Here is a 19,069-nt window from a genome sequence, read left to right as displayed (position 1 = left end):
AAAGGTCAAAGTGTTTTTTGTTAAACAGTAATAGATGGTGAGAGGTGATAAAAGTTGCAAGAGTCCTTGAATACAGCTTAATTATATATTACATCAATGTATGCACAATATACATTAATATGATTGGTATAAAGTATTGTGCTCAATGGCCATCACATTACAGAAATTTCCAATTCAAATTAAATGCAACACAACAAAATTTCCACAAAAGGAAACCAAGTACCATGTCACACAAGAGTTACTAAAAACATATTATTCTGAATGAGAATGCTTGATTGAGGTGGTCAAAAATAACTAGACTATTAAGTCCACTGGAACATTTACTCTAAGTGAAAGGGAAAGGTTATTCTAAGTCCATACCAGAGCAAACAGCTGCTCATTATGTCAGAGACTGTCCTGTTTATTTACAGTTAACTGGACTAGAGAGCACATGACTACCCCATGGATATGATGCAAGACAATCACAGGTATTACACCTCAGCAATGCTACAAATACCAGAGCAGAGAATTTAATGGCGGAGATTGAAATGCATTTTGTTACACAGAGAACGTGTGGGTGTATGAACAAACTGCCAAGTCATGGAGGGAATGCTGAGTCACTGAGAGCACTGAAAACAAATCAGTCCATACAGAAAACACATTTATTTTACTGAATTACAGCATTAAAAACTTGGAAATGTGATAAGATATGTATAATGTACTGTATGTTAAAGCACATTCTTTTAACATATTTTATTCTTTTCATATTATTCGGATATACAGTATTCTGGATCTTATTTTGCCTCTTAAATCTGTTCTAGGAATTATCTGTCATCTTCAGGATAAGCATCCATGAAGATGCAAACATGTTGAGGTGTTGTCTGAACTGGTCAGGTTAACAACTACTTTAAAAGTGATTTCAGCAAATATAAATTGGATACAAGCTTTACTCAAGGACAATTATGAAGGTAATGAAGGCTTTGAGTAAATGGACACTATTTTGGTTGTCATTTCCTTTATTTAGCATACAGTGCTATCTTTGAAATTATGCACTATAGTTGAGTAATTTGACTTTATTGGAGCTTTGCTGGTCTCTAAAAGTATTAACAAGCTGTAACAAAAGCTCAATATAAAACAATTGTGATATGTATGACCTAAGTATTTGCATTACACCTGTCATTGATTACAGCAGCCAATTTTAAACATCTGCCTGCTCTTTGGTCCACTGGGGTCAGATAAACAATTGACTACTGAAGTCTTTTGACCTTTGTTGTTGCTTAGGTTTTTAATTAACATACAAATTATCTTAGTATCTCTGCTTATGAAAATGTTACCGTTCCCTTCATTTTCACTAGAAGTCAGAGAGGATACAGCAGCATATTTGTTTTTTACAGTATTCAGGTGGAAATGCTTTATTAATGGGCTTCAGTATGTGCAACACTAAACTGTTTCCCTACCACACATCCTGTTGGTCATCTCTCCAGACTCCAATAAGGGTTAGTTAGCAAAGAAAGTTTTAATGTAATGAGAAAAAGCAGAGCACATTATTCAATATTAATTGTAAATGTGTGAACAAAAAGATATTAATTTCTTCCTTAAAAGTCTCATAAATACTTTAAAAATAGTTATTATATGTATCCATCCATCCATTTTCTAACTGCTTCAACCAATTCAAGGTCAAGGGAGAATCTGGATCCTATCCCAGCAGCAAGGGGCGCAAAGTAGGGTACACCCTAGACAGGACACCAGTCCATTGCAGTATTATAACATTTAATATTTTACTTGCATCTGCTTCCTCATTTGTTTGCAGATCCTACACAGATATTTACAACTTCATTCTCTAGAGTTCTGAGTGATTTATAAATGTGCAAATGTCTCTCTCAACAGGTACTCGACTGACCCGTAGAGAATCTCTGTAGACGTCACTGTCGTTCTTGTATTAGCACCTGTTAAATAAAAAGGTCCAAGTCAAAGGTGTTTCTGGGAGTGGATTTCCCATGCTTAGTGTAAACCAAAAGTGCTGCAGGTCGGAGTATCAGATCCACTACTGAGGTCAACACATTCATCACAGTGAGATCAGAAACAAAAGACAAATAACTTTAAATCCGAAAACAACAAAATGGCTTAGGTAAGACTGTATGTATGTGGATGATTTTACGCTTGATGCAATTTGAACATTAACCTAAATATGTATAAATCCTTAATCTTTATGTCTGCTCTCTTTAACAGCTTAAGACAACTATTTCTCATATCTTTCTAAAACCATGGTTTCAGGGAGACTGAAATTTAACTGAACTTTGACAGGTGTCGTATTTTGATTCACACAAAATAGCAATTATTAAGGTCTAGGAATTAGCTATTATATCCTAATTTTTAAATGAAAAGAATTCTCTGATTTTCCTCTTTTTGTTACATAAAAATATTATAGTTTTTCCATGCCAATTATTTCCTCATACTGGTATGAAAAATGTATTATTTATTATCATTTTGTCCATAACGGCCTTAACCCAAGTTACTATTTTGGGATATGTTTATACTGTAGGTGTGGGTGTTAGCTTTATCCAAGTTGGAATAAGATATGCCCACCTCAGGCATGCAGACTATTGTGTCATTGCAATAGGTTTCTCTATGTGTATCTCTATCTCTTTCTGCATTATGTATTAATTTATACCTAGCAGGCTGTGGGTTCAAATCACAGGTGGGGATGCCATTTTGGTACCCTTGTAATAACAACATGGATTGTTTGAGTAAAATGTCCAGCTATATAAATGGCTACAAATTTTTAAAAAACATGTCATTCAAGTAAATTAGGAATAACAGTATCAATTTGAGACTAGAATGCTGCCAGAGAGGAATGAATACTTAAACACCCATGTTTGACTGAAACCTTGACAACTGAAGATAATGACAAGTATACAGATGCTGGTGGTAGGCATCACACTGATTCACTTTGCTGATGTTAACAGCTCTTCTTCCTCTTTTGCTGCTCTTCTCCACATTAGTGCTGTATTTGAAATTAATCACAGGTATATAAAAATACCAAGCATGAAACAAATTAAAAAATTGTATATGTAGTGTGTGGTCACTCCTTGTACATTTTAATGGTGCATGTGAGATTTATGGTACTGGTGCTTGAGATTCAGAAAGGGCTACTGTATCGAGCTTATGTCTTTTCTCTCTCCAGCCTAGACAAACCATTACAAGGAACAAACAGCTATTCAGAGAGATTGTCCCCTCGAAAAAATATATTCTTCACTAAGAAAATTAGTGACTTTCTTGAAAATTGAATATAATAATTTTCTGCACATTTGTTGTCTGAATGCAGAATGAACACACATCTTTGGGGAAAAAAATTTATGAAACATGATTCTCATTTGAGCAAGCATAAAATTGTTCAGCAGAGGGTCTACTGTGCTGTCCTTTAAAGGTATAGATACTGTATAAGGTAAAGCTACGCACTGACGTCTTACAACATTAAAGCAAGCTTGCATCCTTGCTTAGTGTAACTGTTGAGAGAGTATCTCTAAGACTGCTTGGAGCACAGTTTAGCTATAAAAAGTCTTATAATGATCAAGAGAGGTTAGCAGGAAGTTAGTGTATTGTATATTGCTTCTGAAATATTGCAGAAGTACAGTAGTTCAAGTTTCAAGCATTTAAAAAGAACTATGGAATTTTATTATGGAATGAGAAAATGAACATCAGTTGTCTTTTTTATCCAATTTTTCAGTCCTCACTTTGAGTTTCTCCTTGTGAATTCCTGGTCTTTCTCCAAGTGGCTGAGAATATTTCAGAAAGCTCTGTCCTTGAAGTGTGGAGAGTAGATGGGAAATGTGCAAGGCACTATCCCCTTAATGTGTCCACAATGTTATGCAGTCTGAAACAAATAAAAGGGAATTAATACTGATGTAACATTTTCATACTCTGGCAATATTACTGTATAACGTATGAGTGGTGATATTTTCAATCTGTCATTTAGTATCACACATAGTTTCACAAAGTCAATCTGATGTTCTTTTTTTCGTTCATTTTCCTTTTGCTTCTGTTAAGTATGTGTGCTTTCTCATAATGCTTTGAGTTTCTTAAAAAGTCCTTTTTTAATACAATTGTCTTTTTGTTCAAGATGTTATACTGACAAACCCTCTCTTGATGCCAAATAATTACACATGAACATCTTCTGGGGAAAAAATATTTGTATGTTTACCTACAGGTTTGTGACAGTTGCAGCAGGACTATTCTACCACCACAAGTCGTCTCCTCCACTGCTTCTGGTACTCGCTCTCTCCCTTCCCCTCAGACGTAACATTTCCATGATGCTGCGGGCGTAAACATCTCGCAGGTTGATATTGACAGCCACATCAGTGGTAGAGTTTTTGGTCAGCTTCTTAAGTGCCTCGCGATGACGGAGTGCAGCCTCCTTCATCTTCAGTGTGAAGTAGCAGGCAGAGAACCTGTCATTTATAATTGCAATTGGCAGGGCAAGGATAAGAATGCCAGATAAGATGCAGAGGAAGGCAATAATTTTGCCAACTGTGGTGTCTGGCCTAATGTCCCCATATCCCACTGTGGTCATGGAAGTGGTGGCCCACCACCATGCACAGGGCACGCTGGTGAAAGTGGTGTCGGGGATGTTGTGCTCCACTGCATACTCTATGGTAGAAAATATAGAAATCCCCACAGAAAGAAACAGGAGGAGAAGACCCACCTCTTCATAGCATTGGGCAATAGTCATGCCGAGGGATTTAAGCCCTGAAAGACATATGTTACAAACATTGCATAAGTAAACAAAGTTAGCCATCTTTTAATTTTAAAGTGCAAATCGTGATTTATATATAGTTCATTTTATTTTTATTTAAAACAGCTCATAAGAGAAATAAAAGATTTTCTGGAGCATCCAACAAACTCCATTTGTAATTGCTTTAATAAGAATATACTGTATGTCTGTTTCACTATGTTTTTCAAGGGGCACATTTTGATCCCTTTCAAGGCTGACGTGCACTACTTGCACAGAATAAGGAGAGTTGCCAACTCTCAGAAAATGCTTGAGAACAAATTAGTTGAATAATTTATATTATTTTGGATTCTGTAGTAAAATAAAATCTATAGTTAAGAGATTTGTTTGTAATTATACACTCATAACATAGTAATTTTATCCTATTTTCTCTTTTTTTTATTTGAAAATTAAACCTCTGGTCTACTACTGATGTACTATGATTAAGTGAATTCTTGTTTTATCAATAATGCATCAGAAACAGGGGACTTTTTGTCTCCCACAGCCATCTCTACAACATGTGGAAAAATTATTTTAAAATTCTCATTGCTTTCTTCATCTATAAATAATTACAGGTACTTAGCACTATTTTTACATGCAACATTTATCAATGATTTTCATGGGAACACATTTTTATGAAATGTAAGAATTACAAGCTTTTGTATCTAAATGACAAGTTTTTAGAAAATATTTTTTTATTTTGTAGGATGTGATCATTCACTAAAATATTGAAGTGCCACTGATATGTTCTAAAGGATGGATTTATGTTGCTTACAACTTCAAACACACAAACAACAAAAGCAATGTAATTCCATGGAGTATTTTCACACTTCACATTTAAACCTATGCTAGAAAGAATTAATCAATCTGTCTTACAGCATCTTGTCAAGTTAATAACATCCAAAAATATCAGCATATATATAGGGTGAAAAGGCTCACATCTCAGAATATCTGGGTTATGTGTGAAACCTTTCATGAAGGTGCAAAAAAGCAATTCAAGGGCTAAAGTAAGGAAAGATTAAAAATATCTGTATAACCAGTAAGGACTTTTACAACTTTGTAATTGTCAACAGAAAAAAGCTTAGAGAGACACTGTGACACATTATTTGTTTCATGAAAAGAGCAACATTTTAAAATAAACATTTTAAACTGTATGATTCACCACTGTTTAAACTGTCAGATTCACTAGGCTATATTTGCCAGACATAAAAAAGTACTCATTGTTCTTGAGCCTGAAAAGCTTGGACACTTTTTAAAAGATTTTAAGAGATACACCAATTGTAGAACCTAAAACTCAGCCATAGATTCAACATTTATAAAGATGCCATACTGCAGATTAAAAATGGCTGATATAATTCAAACACGTAAATAACCATTAGGCAGAGCCTTCTGCACACTCTACATAACAGATTTTATGACATGCTTAATCCTTACTGCTTGATTTTATCTTATCAGTTCTCATGCTAACAGAAAAGTAATATAGAAAGAAATGAGAATATGAAATGAATAGCAGTACATTATTAAACTGAGCTGGGTAGCTGAACATACTGAGATAATGCTTATTTTTTATTTCCTTTAAAGTATGAAACTGTGATTGTATAAGATAGGATTCTTTGGCCACAGACAAAAAGAAGAAACAACTTTAAACACTGAAGATCACTACAGACATGTAGCTTTAAACATGTTAGTGATTAATTCTAACAACTTTGCAGGTTTGCATTATGACATCACAAATGTATTATTGAATAAATAATCAGCTGACCAAGTTAATTTTTAGACTTGTATTCCTAAACAAACTACCCCTACCCCACTCTACTCCTACTTAATTATCTCAGATCCAACCAAGGACATGGAAAAGGTACCAGACTTAAACCACTCTGTCCTTCTTTATTATTTTACATAATCTAAAATTTATTTTAAATTTACCCCATCCCACGCCTTTTTTATAATTCTGAATCACTGCTTTTCTCTGCTTAAATAATGGTAAACATTTTTTGGAAGGAGCTTCTGAAAAATCTTCTGTGGTTAACTGTAAGGTCATCTGTTTGGTTCCCTAATTAGTGCAACTCAAACTCGCCTAGTGCACTGTGCAATGTTGATGGTCTCCCAGCAGCAGCAATTGTTTTTGACTGGCAATCAGTACAGAGAACATGAAACTACAAAGTTTAAGAAACAAGAAAATACCCCTCAACACAATAAATTGACCAAGTTATGCAAGACCAGCGATCATAGTAATTGTTATTCTTTAAAGCATGAAACATGGCCAAGATGTTTTTACTGAAAAAAAAAACATCACTGGAAACTGCCAACACAGGCTTTGAAGTATTGACTTAAAGTATCAGAGGAGCAAAGCCCATCATGTTGTGCTAACCTATATTTTAAAGTGTTTTTGTTTCAGACTGCTACATGGAAATAAAGGTTATAATAAGAAATAAATGTAAATTCATGAAGATTTCCCTTGGGAATGTTCACAGTTTCTCTAAGGATGTCACCATGCCTCAGGACTAATGTACTCTACTGGGAAGAAAGCTTCAATAATTACTCAGCCATATACAGGATTTATATTGTTGTGAGTTAGGGGATATATTTGTTATACAAATATAGATTGTGAAATAACATCTTGACAATTTCTAGCCAGAAAACAATGCAGACACACCGATGACTCATGAAGGTCACCTGTTTAGTCACAGCACAATCTCTGGGGAGCTGTACAGTTTGCAGAACTTAAGATCAGGTTGGGGGTGTTTAGAGTGTCCCCTTCAAATACAAATAGAGGGTTAGTCATTAGGGCACATCTGGGGCAAAGGGGTGGTCTAATGGGTAAATTAATTTTGTACATCAAAAGTAGGGCTATCTTTGAACTCTCTGCGAATTCCTTCTCTTACCCTGCAATGTGCAAGAAGCAGGACACTGAGTAATTTCCAACTGCTCTAAACCATCGTCAATTCAGTCTACTCCCTGGGGACCTGGACGTGAAAAGTTATAGGTCAAGAGGAAATATTTCTTGCATGGTTTATGTAATTTCTTACGGTATCTGGTTTATCCAGTTACATATTTCTGTTGTTCCCAACCCCACTGTGTCAATTCTTCCTCATCCTCTCATTGTTTCTCTGAAAACCCTTCTCTGAATGCTGTTAGACCTACCTTTCAGCTAGTGTTAAGATGATGGGTTTTGTCCACATGCCCAAAGCAACTTATTTTTAGCTTCTTAACTAGTGTGCTTCTTCCTTTCGAGGCTTCACACAAACCTTCCAAACCTATTAATTTGTCCTTGTATAAAACAACCTCTTTTTCAACAGACGTCATTTTTATTTTCATGTGCCTAAAGTAATGTTACTGTATCTTATTTGTTCAAATTTAAAAGTTTGTACAGTTATGTGTGCATCAGAGAAAATACTTACCTGCATATTTTCATTAAGATTCCACTTCAGAACATGGAGATGAGCTCAAACTAAACACATTTTATATTTTTTAAGGGAAAGGTCATAAGATCTTTACTGATGCTAAAGATGTAATGTATTGGAGTGGAACTTGCAGGGTCAATTCAGGGTGCACTTGAGATTAATTACTTATGAGATTGATTCGAATCTGGGGTATGTAATAAGGACATACAGGACAGGAGCGTTGGCAATGACTGGAGGAGTGGTGTGTCTCTTGCCAGCATCACACCTGGACAGTCATTGGTCCTTTCTCCTGTCCTGTCCTTCCTTTTGTAGTACTGTATGTGTCCCTGCAATACAAATCAATGATGTTTCACTTAGCACTGTCTGACTAATCCCAACCAAAATCCTGATAGTAATCTCTCTCTTAGTGTATGAATGTAAGATACTGTAAGATAATGTAAGACACAAATAAATAGTACCTGTTGAATGTCGGCCCAGTTTGAGCATCCTCAATGATCTCATCAGTCTTAAAACCTGCACAACCCTTCCAACATTTTCCAGTTCTGTGGACCCTCCATGAAGATTCTCCACCACCAGAGTTACGTAAAAAGGCAAGATGGCTATGAGATCTATAATGTTTACCACACTTCTGCTGAACTTGCACTTGTCCTTCACACACATGAACCTCAGCACGAACTCCCCTGTGAACCAGGCTATGCAGATGTATTCAAGAACATCCAGGAATGGTGGTTCCAGAGAGCTAAAATCCAAGGAAATCAGAGCCATGTTGACAATTGAAATAAACACAAAAAACACAGACAGTGTTCCAAAGGTTTTTGCTGCAACAGATGATTCAGGTTTTTCCATGACATCCCAAAGTTTTTGCCTAAGGTTTTCACAGATGACTCCAGAGAAATCCTCTTCTTCGGTGTCAATTACCTCGGGATCCTTGCGAACATCCAGCGTTTCTTTCATTTCCTTCCTCCTGTAATACTTGTCCCTGCAACATGAATCGATGTTGAGCTCGTCAATGCCCCAGTACTCAATCTCCTGTAAAAAAGACACGGCACAAAGCTCCTCCATGACATGTAAGTGTCCTGTCTTGTAGTAGTGCATGATGTACTTAAAGGTCTGGGAGTTTCTGTCAAAGAAGAACTCATTCTCCACAAAGTTGGCATCATCGCAGAGATCCAACACTGAGTCTCGAGCCGACAGGGCCAGCTTGCCCAATCGTGTTTCTGGGTAGGAGGAGAGGAGCTCCTGAGATAGCACATACCTGCTGCCTCCAACGTTGATGATAAAGAAATCTAGAGGGTTTTCATTAGGAGGCGGCTCGCTGAAAAACACACTGGAATCCAGAGACAAGAGGGAGACACTGTTCCCGCAGAACTCCGCAGGGCTGGATGAACAGCTGGTCATGGTGCCAAATTCTGAGAAAAACCTGTCAGGCAGAAACACTGACATCATTACAGGTGTCCTCCTAAAGATGCATCCTCTTTAATTTACTTCAAGCTGGGTAGGCACAAGATTCAATTAAAAAACATGAAACTACATCACTTTCATAACTTTACATACATACTAATGGGAACTATGCAATAAAGTAGGCATATAAGTGTAAACATGCCTACATACCATTTTTTAGATCTACAACTAGAAATACTTTTACAATTATTTTAATCTGCTGAAACATTCAACTATAATTGTAAAATTAAGTCATTGTGCATGTTTTTGGTTTAATCCTGGATCTAAATAAATCCAAATGTAATCATTTATGGATCTAAACTAAAGGCATTTACTTTCTGATCAATCCATAGCTCACTTTTTTATTGCAGTAACTCAAGTATTTTTATAATAGGTAATTCCATATTCTTTTTAGTAGACAAAATTGCAAATTACCAGGCTTACAGCATTGTTATGTTACATAAATAAATGGAGTGAACTTTCCTTCTGGCACCAAACAAAATAAATATTAAAGTTACACAATATAAGGAAAAACTGAAAGATGCTTAGCCTTAAATGTCAACATCCAAATGAACTATGTAAGTAGACATAATGAGAATAAAGAGGGTTTTCACAACAACTTACACAGGCTTTTACTTCAGTGCCTTAATCAGTATAATTTTGCTCACTCAAAGATTAGAAATGGCCTACAGTATGTATTTCACATGATGATGATGATAATAATAATAATAATAATAATTGCTTACACTTATATAGCGCTTTTCTGGACACTCCACTCAAAGCGCTTTACAGGTAATGGGGGCTCCCCTCCACCACCTCCAATGTGCAGCCCCACCTGGATGATGTGGCGGCAGCCATAGTGCGCCAGAACGCTCACCACACATCAGCTATTAGTGAGGAGGAGAGCAGAGTAATGAAGCCAATTCATAGATGGTGATTATTAGAGGGCCATGACTGGTAAGGGCCAATGGCCATTGTTATTATCTGGACATAAAGCACTTTCAGATAAAACTCCCATTATAGGATGTTGACTAATATCTTTCAGATAAAACAAACACACTCACAAATTAAGAATGACATATACAGTATAACATCATAATCCATTTGAGGCACTCTGATAGCCTGTCATTATAGCTCCAACCTGTGTTCAGTCCCTTGTGACAGATTGGTCATTTTGGTAGACAAGAGGTTGTGTTATAGGACTTGAATTTCCTCTTCCCCCAAAGTTAAATTGTGTGAATCACAAGCAGGAATCATTTGCATTTCCTGAACGAATCCTCAGCCTTCCTATTCTATTTAGAATACATCATCAGAAATGAAACATAAAAACAGGCCCTTGGCAGTGTCCTAGTTCTTTAAAGCTGCTCATAGAGATTTAAATATTTTAGCTGGTCCACTTAATTAATGGAAATAAGGTGCTATTCTTGTATTCATTAATTCCCTTTGCTGGGTAACAGTATATATCCATGTCATGGATGGTGGTAATTTTAAAGACCTGCATATTTAATATACCCATCTTTATGATATTGAGCTATTTCACTAAAATGCAAGAGAATCCCCTACTCATAGATGCTGTGTTAACATTATTCCCAACATTATTTTGGTCTACAAGGAATCTTCAAATGTATTTTTCACAGTAGCCTTAAGCAATGCAGACTACAATGACACTGACAGATCTTTTGGTATACAATACATACAGTAATTCAAAATCTAGCCCTCTCCCACCTATATTTATTCAAAACAAAGACATTTTTTCTTAATCTATATAGATCAGACGCCACTTAACTTATCTTCAGCAAGAGTGGATGACTTTGCTTCCTGACACTGTTTCTGGAAGAATAGAAGAATATGATCAACTATTTAATCTCACATCAAGAATGGACAAATACTGACAACAAATTCTGATGTGATTCAATTGTGGTAACTTTCAGTGCTTTTCTAGGTTACACTTAACTTCACGCCAATAAACTGCAATTATCACTGTTTTAATAATAATCAATTTTATGACTATGTGGTACTCTTGAACAGCTGCTGAGAACTGTCTGAGATCAGATATATTTAACCTTACTCATTTCAGTTGTTAAATCAGATATCTTTACTGATTTAAAAGGTAGTTTTATTTTAAAAAATCTTGTTTTTAAACAACAATTGTTTTTGCACACCCTAATTATCTTTGGATTGCATAATGAAATAGATGTGACAAATGAACTTTGTGAGTTGTCTGAATCTCCAGTACTCAATATACACAAGAACTTAAAAAGATTTTTGTTTCAGTCCCAGATTTCCTTGTTAATCTTCAAACAGAAAACAATTAAAATTCCACAAATACAGTATGTTTTGTGGAGAATAAGTGGTTCTTTTTTCACACATCTACATTAGTTTCAGAAAATCCTAAAGATTTTATGGATAATTTTTTTTTAAGTATCTTAGCACGCTGAAATGACCTATTGGCAGGTATATGTTCATTTAACTTACTTGACTGAATTATTTCCTATAAAACAGATAGAAAGTCTTGGATAGAAAGGACAGTGATTGCCAAGTTCCAGGACTCAAGCTTACCCAACTATGGAAGAAAGATAGGTACATGGTTAGTGTTTGGATGGATTTTAGTTAGGATACATAGTGGTAAAAATAACCAGCAAACACATCTTGTGTAAAGATACATACAGTATGTGTGACAGACCTGTATCTCCATGTGTTTAGAGATGCCTTATGGTGTGATGCAGTTACTGTCTTGTTTGCTGACACTGGCCCTGATATCCTCCTCTACATCTGTAATTGCTACTATTTGACTATTTTGTAAACACCCCCAGCCTGACCTTAACCCAACTAGTAAAATCGTCCTCCTGGGTATAGTACTGTCAAAAAGCCATCCTACAGACCCAGATACAAACATACCTACCCCTTGTCCACATGCAGTTGATTTTTTCTGCAGTCTACTAGGTTAACTATAACTACCTGTCTTTTGTTTTCCCATGCTTCATCAACTGTTGGTTCCCCTCTCTCCCTGACACCTGTAGAAGGCTCCGCAGCTTTTCTTTTCCTCTCTGCGTGGCATAAACCTGCTTTACCTTTGCAGCCTAGGCAGACTGACATAGCTACCCACTTACAGTATACTGTGCTTGGACTGCAGCAACCCAGTTAGAATAAACACGTGACTATGCTGTACATGTATTGTGGCACATGATCCTTGAATGAAAAAAATGTTCACTTTCATAAAACATCTCTTAAGCTTGTAAAGTTTATATCAATGGCAACCTGACCTGGAATGGCACAACTGCACTTTTCTTTACTAGGGTGTGAGGCTTGTAACTCAAAACCGCTCTGTAGCAGATTTTAGAAATTATGAAAAATTCAACGTTATTTTCTCATGCTGAGGGAGGGATAAGATTTTTTTTCTTTTTAGAGCAATGTTAAAAGTTTTTGTACTGTAAAGTTTTTGAGTTTCATTTATCCCGACACAACTCGCGACAATCGCAATCTCCTCCGTTTGAAACCCGACGATCCAGAGACGTTTGGCGACATAATTGAAGAATTACTGTTTCATTTTAGGTGTATATAAAACATATTTATATAAGTGCATTGATGTAGCTAAATGATATCAATAAATGTAGTTTACAGTCCTAGAGGACTAAAGTCTTGTATCTCTCGATTTATTTGAAATTATTACAAATACAATCCCAGTTTAAATGATTCTAAAATTAAAAACCGTCATTAGTTAATTCAACTCTGTTACATAATTGATTTGTGTGTTTGAATGAGAATCTATGTAAAGTAATACAAACATTTTAACACATTCCGCGATGTTCTAATAATCAGATAACAGAGCAACCCAGTTTGGAGTTTTTTTTAGAAATGGTATCTAACGTAATGCGAACTGACAATCTGAGAACTAGCGGATATTACTGAATACAGGATCTTAAGTCTTACCCAAACTACAATATGCAGTGTGAGTTTACGCTTAAAGCCCTGTGTAATCTTTGATGTTGTCATTTTGCCTGTAGACAGTAAGAGTTTTTCAACGTTTCGCGATTACAAAACGTTAATATGGAGTGTACAACTTGTAGGGGTCACATTCCTTACGTGCACGTCTGTAATATTAATTATTATGTTTAATTTCGTAAGGCACATAATGATAACTGACAGTCGAAGATTTGATTTTGAATGTGGCAAACAACATTAAATTTTTGCTAAGAATGAGCTGTTTTGGGCTAAGGCATATAATTACCAGCATGCACCACTGAATACAACTTGAGAAAGTTTATACAAATACTATAAGTACTATACATATTCGGTACTGTAGAAATTAGCCTGCAGAGGAAAAATAAAGCGATAGTTTTTAGGGTCGTACATTGTATCAAGGCATTTTCGCCCTCTAAGGATTAAGCCCGTGACAATTTTTTTGTAAGTGTATTTCTGTATAGTTAAATACATCCATAAACTATTTCCAGAATACATGTTGAACAACAGTTCACTGGCAAAATATGGACAGGAAAACGCTAGCTCTGAAGTTATCGAATGTTTCCCTTTGTAATACGTTCCAGGATATGTAAAGAAAACTCTGATCGCTTTTATCTGTCGTACACATTCCTCATCTAGGACAGTTTGCAACTCTAAAACTTCCAATAATTTGTGCACTGAAATAAATCAACATCAAATAATATTTTCGTTCTTTTTAATTAAATAATTATACAAAATTAAGTAATTGACAATTTAGACTTGGTCATTGCATAGAATTTTTAATTTGGCTAAATATGAAATACGACGTGACAATAAAATAAACTGGGGGTTAAAACTTACCTAAACCTTGACGGCTGGCATCGTTTTTATTTTGAAAGGAAATTCTGTTTTAAAGTCGACATTTTGCCAGATGTTCGTTGTTTTAAGTTTAAACACGTCTATAGATGAATCTTTAAATTAGTGACCATCATCCATCGTTAAAGTCCAACTACAATGGATAACCATTTTTTTAGAATAGTCGAATACGATTCGGAAGGCAGGACAGAAAAGGAACGGGTTACGTCTAACTTTCTGAATCCTGTGAATGTGTCTTCAACTGTGCCTGTTCAGGTGTGCAGTCGGTATACAGTATTTAAACCTCATTAATACAAGCGAATCACGTTGCGCTCGGGCCATTCCCCGCTGCTAGGCAACAAACACGTTTCAATCCTGTGAAATTCAAGACCTCTGGGATTTTTTTCTAAATGAAGCTAAAGAAGACATTCTAAAAATAATATGATCTGCGCGTTTGCAGTTCATTCAACATTTCTCTTCAGCATGCAAGGACTGCTGTAAGAAGAGAGCACTTGTTATGTGACGTCTCACTCCTTAAACTTAAGATGAAGCGAAAGAGTCGTAAGCATTTTTTTCATGGATTTTTAAATATATTTAAAAAACGATTCATTATATACGATTGCCTTAGGACTTTTTGTAGATGTTTTTAATGTTTTAATAGGAAAGTTATTTCGTTTAACTGCGCAAACCCATTGTAATTACAAATAAAGATACGTATTACCGGAACGTTTGTATTTTTTATTTTAATGAAACAAGATGTTGGTTTATTGTAATAAATTCTGAAAAATCCTGAATTTGAACGAAATAAACACATTGAGCAATGTAATCTCTCAGTAATTTATTTGAGTTAAAATTTTAACTCTTATAACCATATTCCACGTGATGGTTCCATAAAACGATTTGTATTATTCTTTTGGAAATGAATATCTTTTGAGATGGGTGGCACTGTGGTGCAGTGGTGATCATTAGCGCTGGGGCCCCTGGATTCCATTCAGGATGGAGTTTGTCTGTTCTCCCAGTGGGTTTTCTCTGGGTGTTCCAGTTTACTCCCAAAGGCTTTGGGAAAATTGGCCCTGGTGTGAGTTTATCTGTCTGTGCCTTGCAATGGACTGGCGTTGTGTCCAGGGTCTATCCTGCCTTGTGCCCATTGCTTGCTGGGATAGACTCCGGTTCATTCGTGACTCTGAATTGAATGAACAAGTTATAAAATGGATGGATATCATGTGAGATTCATATGAAGATTTACTTGATCGTCTTTTGCATGCACTTAAAGTGATTAGTGTGTTGTCGGTGGATACCGTTAATCAAGGAAGCAGACAATTAAATTTGTTGCTTTGTAGCAAAGTAGCACACTGCAGGAATCAGAATAGGATGCCCCTAGTGTGTTCTAAATAAATCTCGCATCTTGAAGACAGGCTCAATCATAACAGGTGCATCTCTCTCTTTTCTCCAGAGATTTCTTCTGTGTGACAACAGTCTTGTTGCCAGGCCTAGTCATTGGTTACCCTCTTTTTTCCATTTACCCCTTTGCAAAGTTTAAAAAAGCAGTTTGTGTCTGACTGAAGCTCACAGAAAGGCAATGCACTGAGTTCCAACTGCCCATTTGAGTCTAAATGAAACATGTAACTGTGAAAGATGAATAAAATGATTTAAAATGTTTACTATAGGATCTCAGGATCTGCCTTACCTCAAAATGGCAATTGCCCTTAAATCACCATACTGACGTTTGTAACATTGCTATGTCTATGGCTATGGAACATGTTCCAGAAGTAACTCACTCTTGTTTTGGAAAGAGGCCTGCATAACTCTCACTGAGCTGTACATACTTGAGAAGAAATTAAATGCTGAATTGATATCAATCAAATAATAACAACAGTATGAACAACAATAACAAAAATTCTAGTCTAGGACACATCATTTGACATGTCTAGCCAAATATTTTATACTGTTATTTGTTTCTCAAACAAAATAGCATGTACTTCCCTGAAAGGAATACAACCCATAGTACTTTTTATTTTAATTTCTTAATTCATCCTCTTATATTGTATCATATTTTTTATGTTTCATTTATTTTAGTGCTTCTGGTGTATAACAAACAATTGTTATAGCTTATGTAAATCACTATATGTTATCAATTGCAATTGCCATCAGAGGAATTCATAATGTATGGCAATTTGCTCATCTGCTCACCATAATTCTTATACAGGTTTTTGGACAAAAAAGTACTGGCCAAAGAAATGGATTTAAATTTAAAAATACTGTGTTGTCATTGATGTAAAATGAAGGATTTATATCTTAAGCTCAGTGCCTTACAAATATTTGAATTCTTTCTCTTAGGTGAAACCCCATTAAAGATAAGTCAAGCATAACATAAAGTTCTTTGAAGACACAGCTTAATCAGTAAATTCAAAGAAACAAATAAGAATCAGGTATAAAGTCCATCATAAAATGCCTGTAGCCTAAAAGGTAGTGTCAAAGATGTTCAAATTAATGTCTGCAATATAATCAGAAACATTTGTCTGCATACTCTCATACTTACCTGTATATTCTCATACTATATTTTAGTGGCTTTTAGAAAGCAGGAGACATACAAAACCCATCGTATGGCTCACACCTGAAGAAGATTCAGCAGCTGAAATGGTACGTATCTTCTTTCTTCTTTTCAGAATGAAATTTACATTTATGTCTTTACAATTATAAAAGGAATTTTTGAAGACTAAAGAAAAGAAGGGCAATGTCAATTTAATGTTTTCTTTTTTCCATAATTAGCATGTACTGTAGCTCTTTCAACCTGTTGTACATGGAACCAGCATGTTTGGAGACCTTCCTTCAGAGTGTCACATTAGTAAGAGGAGGAGTCAGTTTTCCAGATGAGGCACCTATGAGGCAAAATTAACTTTCTATCAATTAAAGGTTGTCATAATAAACAAAGATACAGTAGATATTTACAATCTTGAAAGGTACTGAGAAAGTCAACCCAAAAGACTACTTCAGAACCAACAGAAACAAGGGCTCAAGACAAGAAACCAAATAGCTGGATGAACTCATGATTAATGTCACGATCGTAAATCCCTCCTCTTAAGGGCGCTCCGGCTTTTTCCCATTTTAGTTGATTTTGTGCACCTGCCTCCTATTCAGCCCCTCCCTATTTAAGCCAGACTCTTCTTCCGTTCTGGGCTCAGCTTTGGAAGATGGACGTCTGGAAGCCCGCCTACCAGCGGGTACTGGAGTGGCCCGACGGCATATGCTTCACCACGGCGTCCTGACCATCTAGGTCCGGGGCTGGGAGCACCTGGCTCCGTTAACACTTTTTATTCCTCGTCACTGCACCAGATCCCGTTCCGGTTTTTTAAACCTTGTCTTGTCTGTCCTGGATGGATCACCTTGCTTTGGACACTTGGACTTCTCCCTGGATTTACCCTTCAAACTCCTTTGGACTTGTACGCCTGGACCACCCCCGAGCACCAGTGCACATTCGTCACGCCCCTCTGTTCATCAACCTTCCCAGTTCCCCGTCGTCTTCTCCCTGTGTCTGTTTCACTCCCTTCCAGATTCTGCCAGCTGCACAGGGTCCTGTTCTACGCTTCGTGACAATTAATAACCTATAAGCAACCCCATGAGCAAGACGGGCCAGCTGCTCTTTGTGACTTTCCTTGTGTCTTATCCTCTGTTCACAACAATAGAACATCATAATTTTAAGTGTGTGTTAGAGATTTTTTCAACAGAGTGTTAATAAGAATTGGTCCATAATGGTATTATATTGTATACATTACACTGTAGAGTCATTTTAATAAGAATTCATGGAAGAACTCCACATGAGAGATCTCTATCAGCTACAGTAAATATGATCCTATATATTTCAGCAGACTCAGTGTACATTTAGAAGGGAATTCAAAGTTTCATTTTCCTGCTTACCTGTCATTGCAGCTGCAGTTTGACTGACCTCAAACAACAATTTACAAGTTCCATTTTTATTCCCTACAGCAATTATTTTCCCCTCTCCTGCACAACACAGTTACATAAAGTGTCTTTCTGGATAGCTGTTGTTCTGTAGAAAACCAGATAACAATAATTAATATGTCACTCAACACAACAAATCAGATTGCGTCAGTGGAGAGACTTTTAGAATAATCATGCGTATTAATTTGATTAAATTCTAATCCCTAATACTAAATTAAATTGGTTAGAAGTGCTCTGCTCTTTTCTTGGGATATCATTTATTTCACTGTGTATTATTTTATTTATCCCTAGTGGTCCTTTTGTCTATTTGGTTAGTGATGCTCAAATTTATGTTAACCATATTGTGTTTTTTTTCAAAGAGAGTATTTTAAAATATATATAATTCTAGATATGCAAAAGGAAATGACTGAGTTTGTCTACAGTTTTTAAAAAAGTCAATTTAAAAAACTAAGAAAGGTTTACAAATGACAGAGTTTCCTCTCATTATGCTTGATTGGTTGGTTGTCAGTATTTTTAACAGTCCAAGGGGAAAGACCAGCCAATCAGCCAATTTCTAAACTTGTGAGAGACCATGATTGGAATCATCATTTACCAAGCAATAAATATTCTTGTCTAAAATAATGGAAACAGAAACAGCTACATTGCAATGGGGATTTAAATAAATTTCAAAGTAGAGGCAAAAATAAATAGCAAATGTCTTTTTTTAAATATTATTAGAGCAGTA

The 19,069-nt window shown here is 35.9% G+C and overlaps 1 protein-coding gene and 1 long non-coding RNA gene across 9 annotated transcripts; one reads left to right on the top strand and one right to left on the bottom strand.

Moving 5' to 3' along the window:
- Positions 1-145: 145 nt before the first annotated feature.
- Positions 146-14,730, bottom strand: kcnv1 (potassium voltage-gated channel modifier subfamily V member 1). Of its 8 annotated transcripts, XM_069195049.1 has the most exons (7): positions 14,392-14,730; positions 12,550-12,638; positions 12,067-12,154; positions 11,378-11,421; positions 10,338-10,478; positions 8,610-9,571; positions 146-4,725 (listed from the first exon to the last, which is right to left on the bottom strand). In XM_069195049.1, exons 6-7 carry the CDS (start codon positions 9,547-9,549, stop codon positions 4,214-4,216), a joined length of 1,452 nt encoding a protein of 483 aa, XP_069051150.1. In that variant the 5' UTR covers positions 9,550-9,571; positions 10,338-10,478; positions 11,378-11,421; positions 12,067-12,154; positions 12,550-12,638; positions 14,392-14,730; the 3' UTR covers positions 146-4,213. The 8 variants fall into 8 exon arrangements, with proteins under 8 accessions (XP_069051150.1, XP_069051151.1, XP_069051152.1 ...); XM_069195050.1 differs by lacking the exon at positions 12,550-12,638; XM_069195051.1 differs by lacking the exons at positions 12,067-12,154; positions 12,550-12,638.
- Positions 14,724-18,035, top strand: LOC107078607 (uncharacterized). The gene is made up of 3 exons (XR_001479563.1): positions 14,724-14,946; positions 16,951-17,025; positions 17,155-18,035. It is a non-coding gene; the product is annotated as an uncharacterized lncRNA (long non-coding RNA).
- Positions 18,036-19,069: the final 1,034 nt, after the last annotated feature.

Source organism: Lepisosteus oculatus, chromosome 10, assembly GCF_040954835.1.
Source record: "Lepisosteus oculatus isolate fLepOcu1 chromosome 10, fLepOcu1.hap2, whole genome shotgun sequence".
NCBI lineage: Eukaryota > Metazoa > Chordata > Actinopteri > Semionotiformes > Lepisosteidae > Lepisosteus > Lepisosteus oculatus.
The sequence above is the reverse complement of the archived record's forward strand: the minus strand, read 5'-3'. Positions and strand labels throughout refer to the sequence as shown.

Coding starts and splice junctions, on each gene's coding strand:
- kcnv1 (XM_006635752.3), bottom strand. CDS start 9,597: ATGATGTCAGTGTTTCTGCCTGACAGGTTTTTCTCAGAATTTGGCACC. Junction 4,726..8,609: donor ACTGGGCCGACATTCAACAG/GTACTATTTATT, acceptor TATGTCTTTCAG/GGCTTAAATCCCTCGGCATG.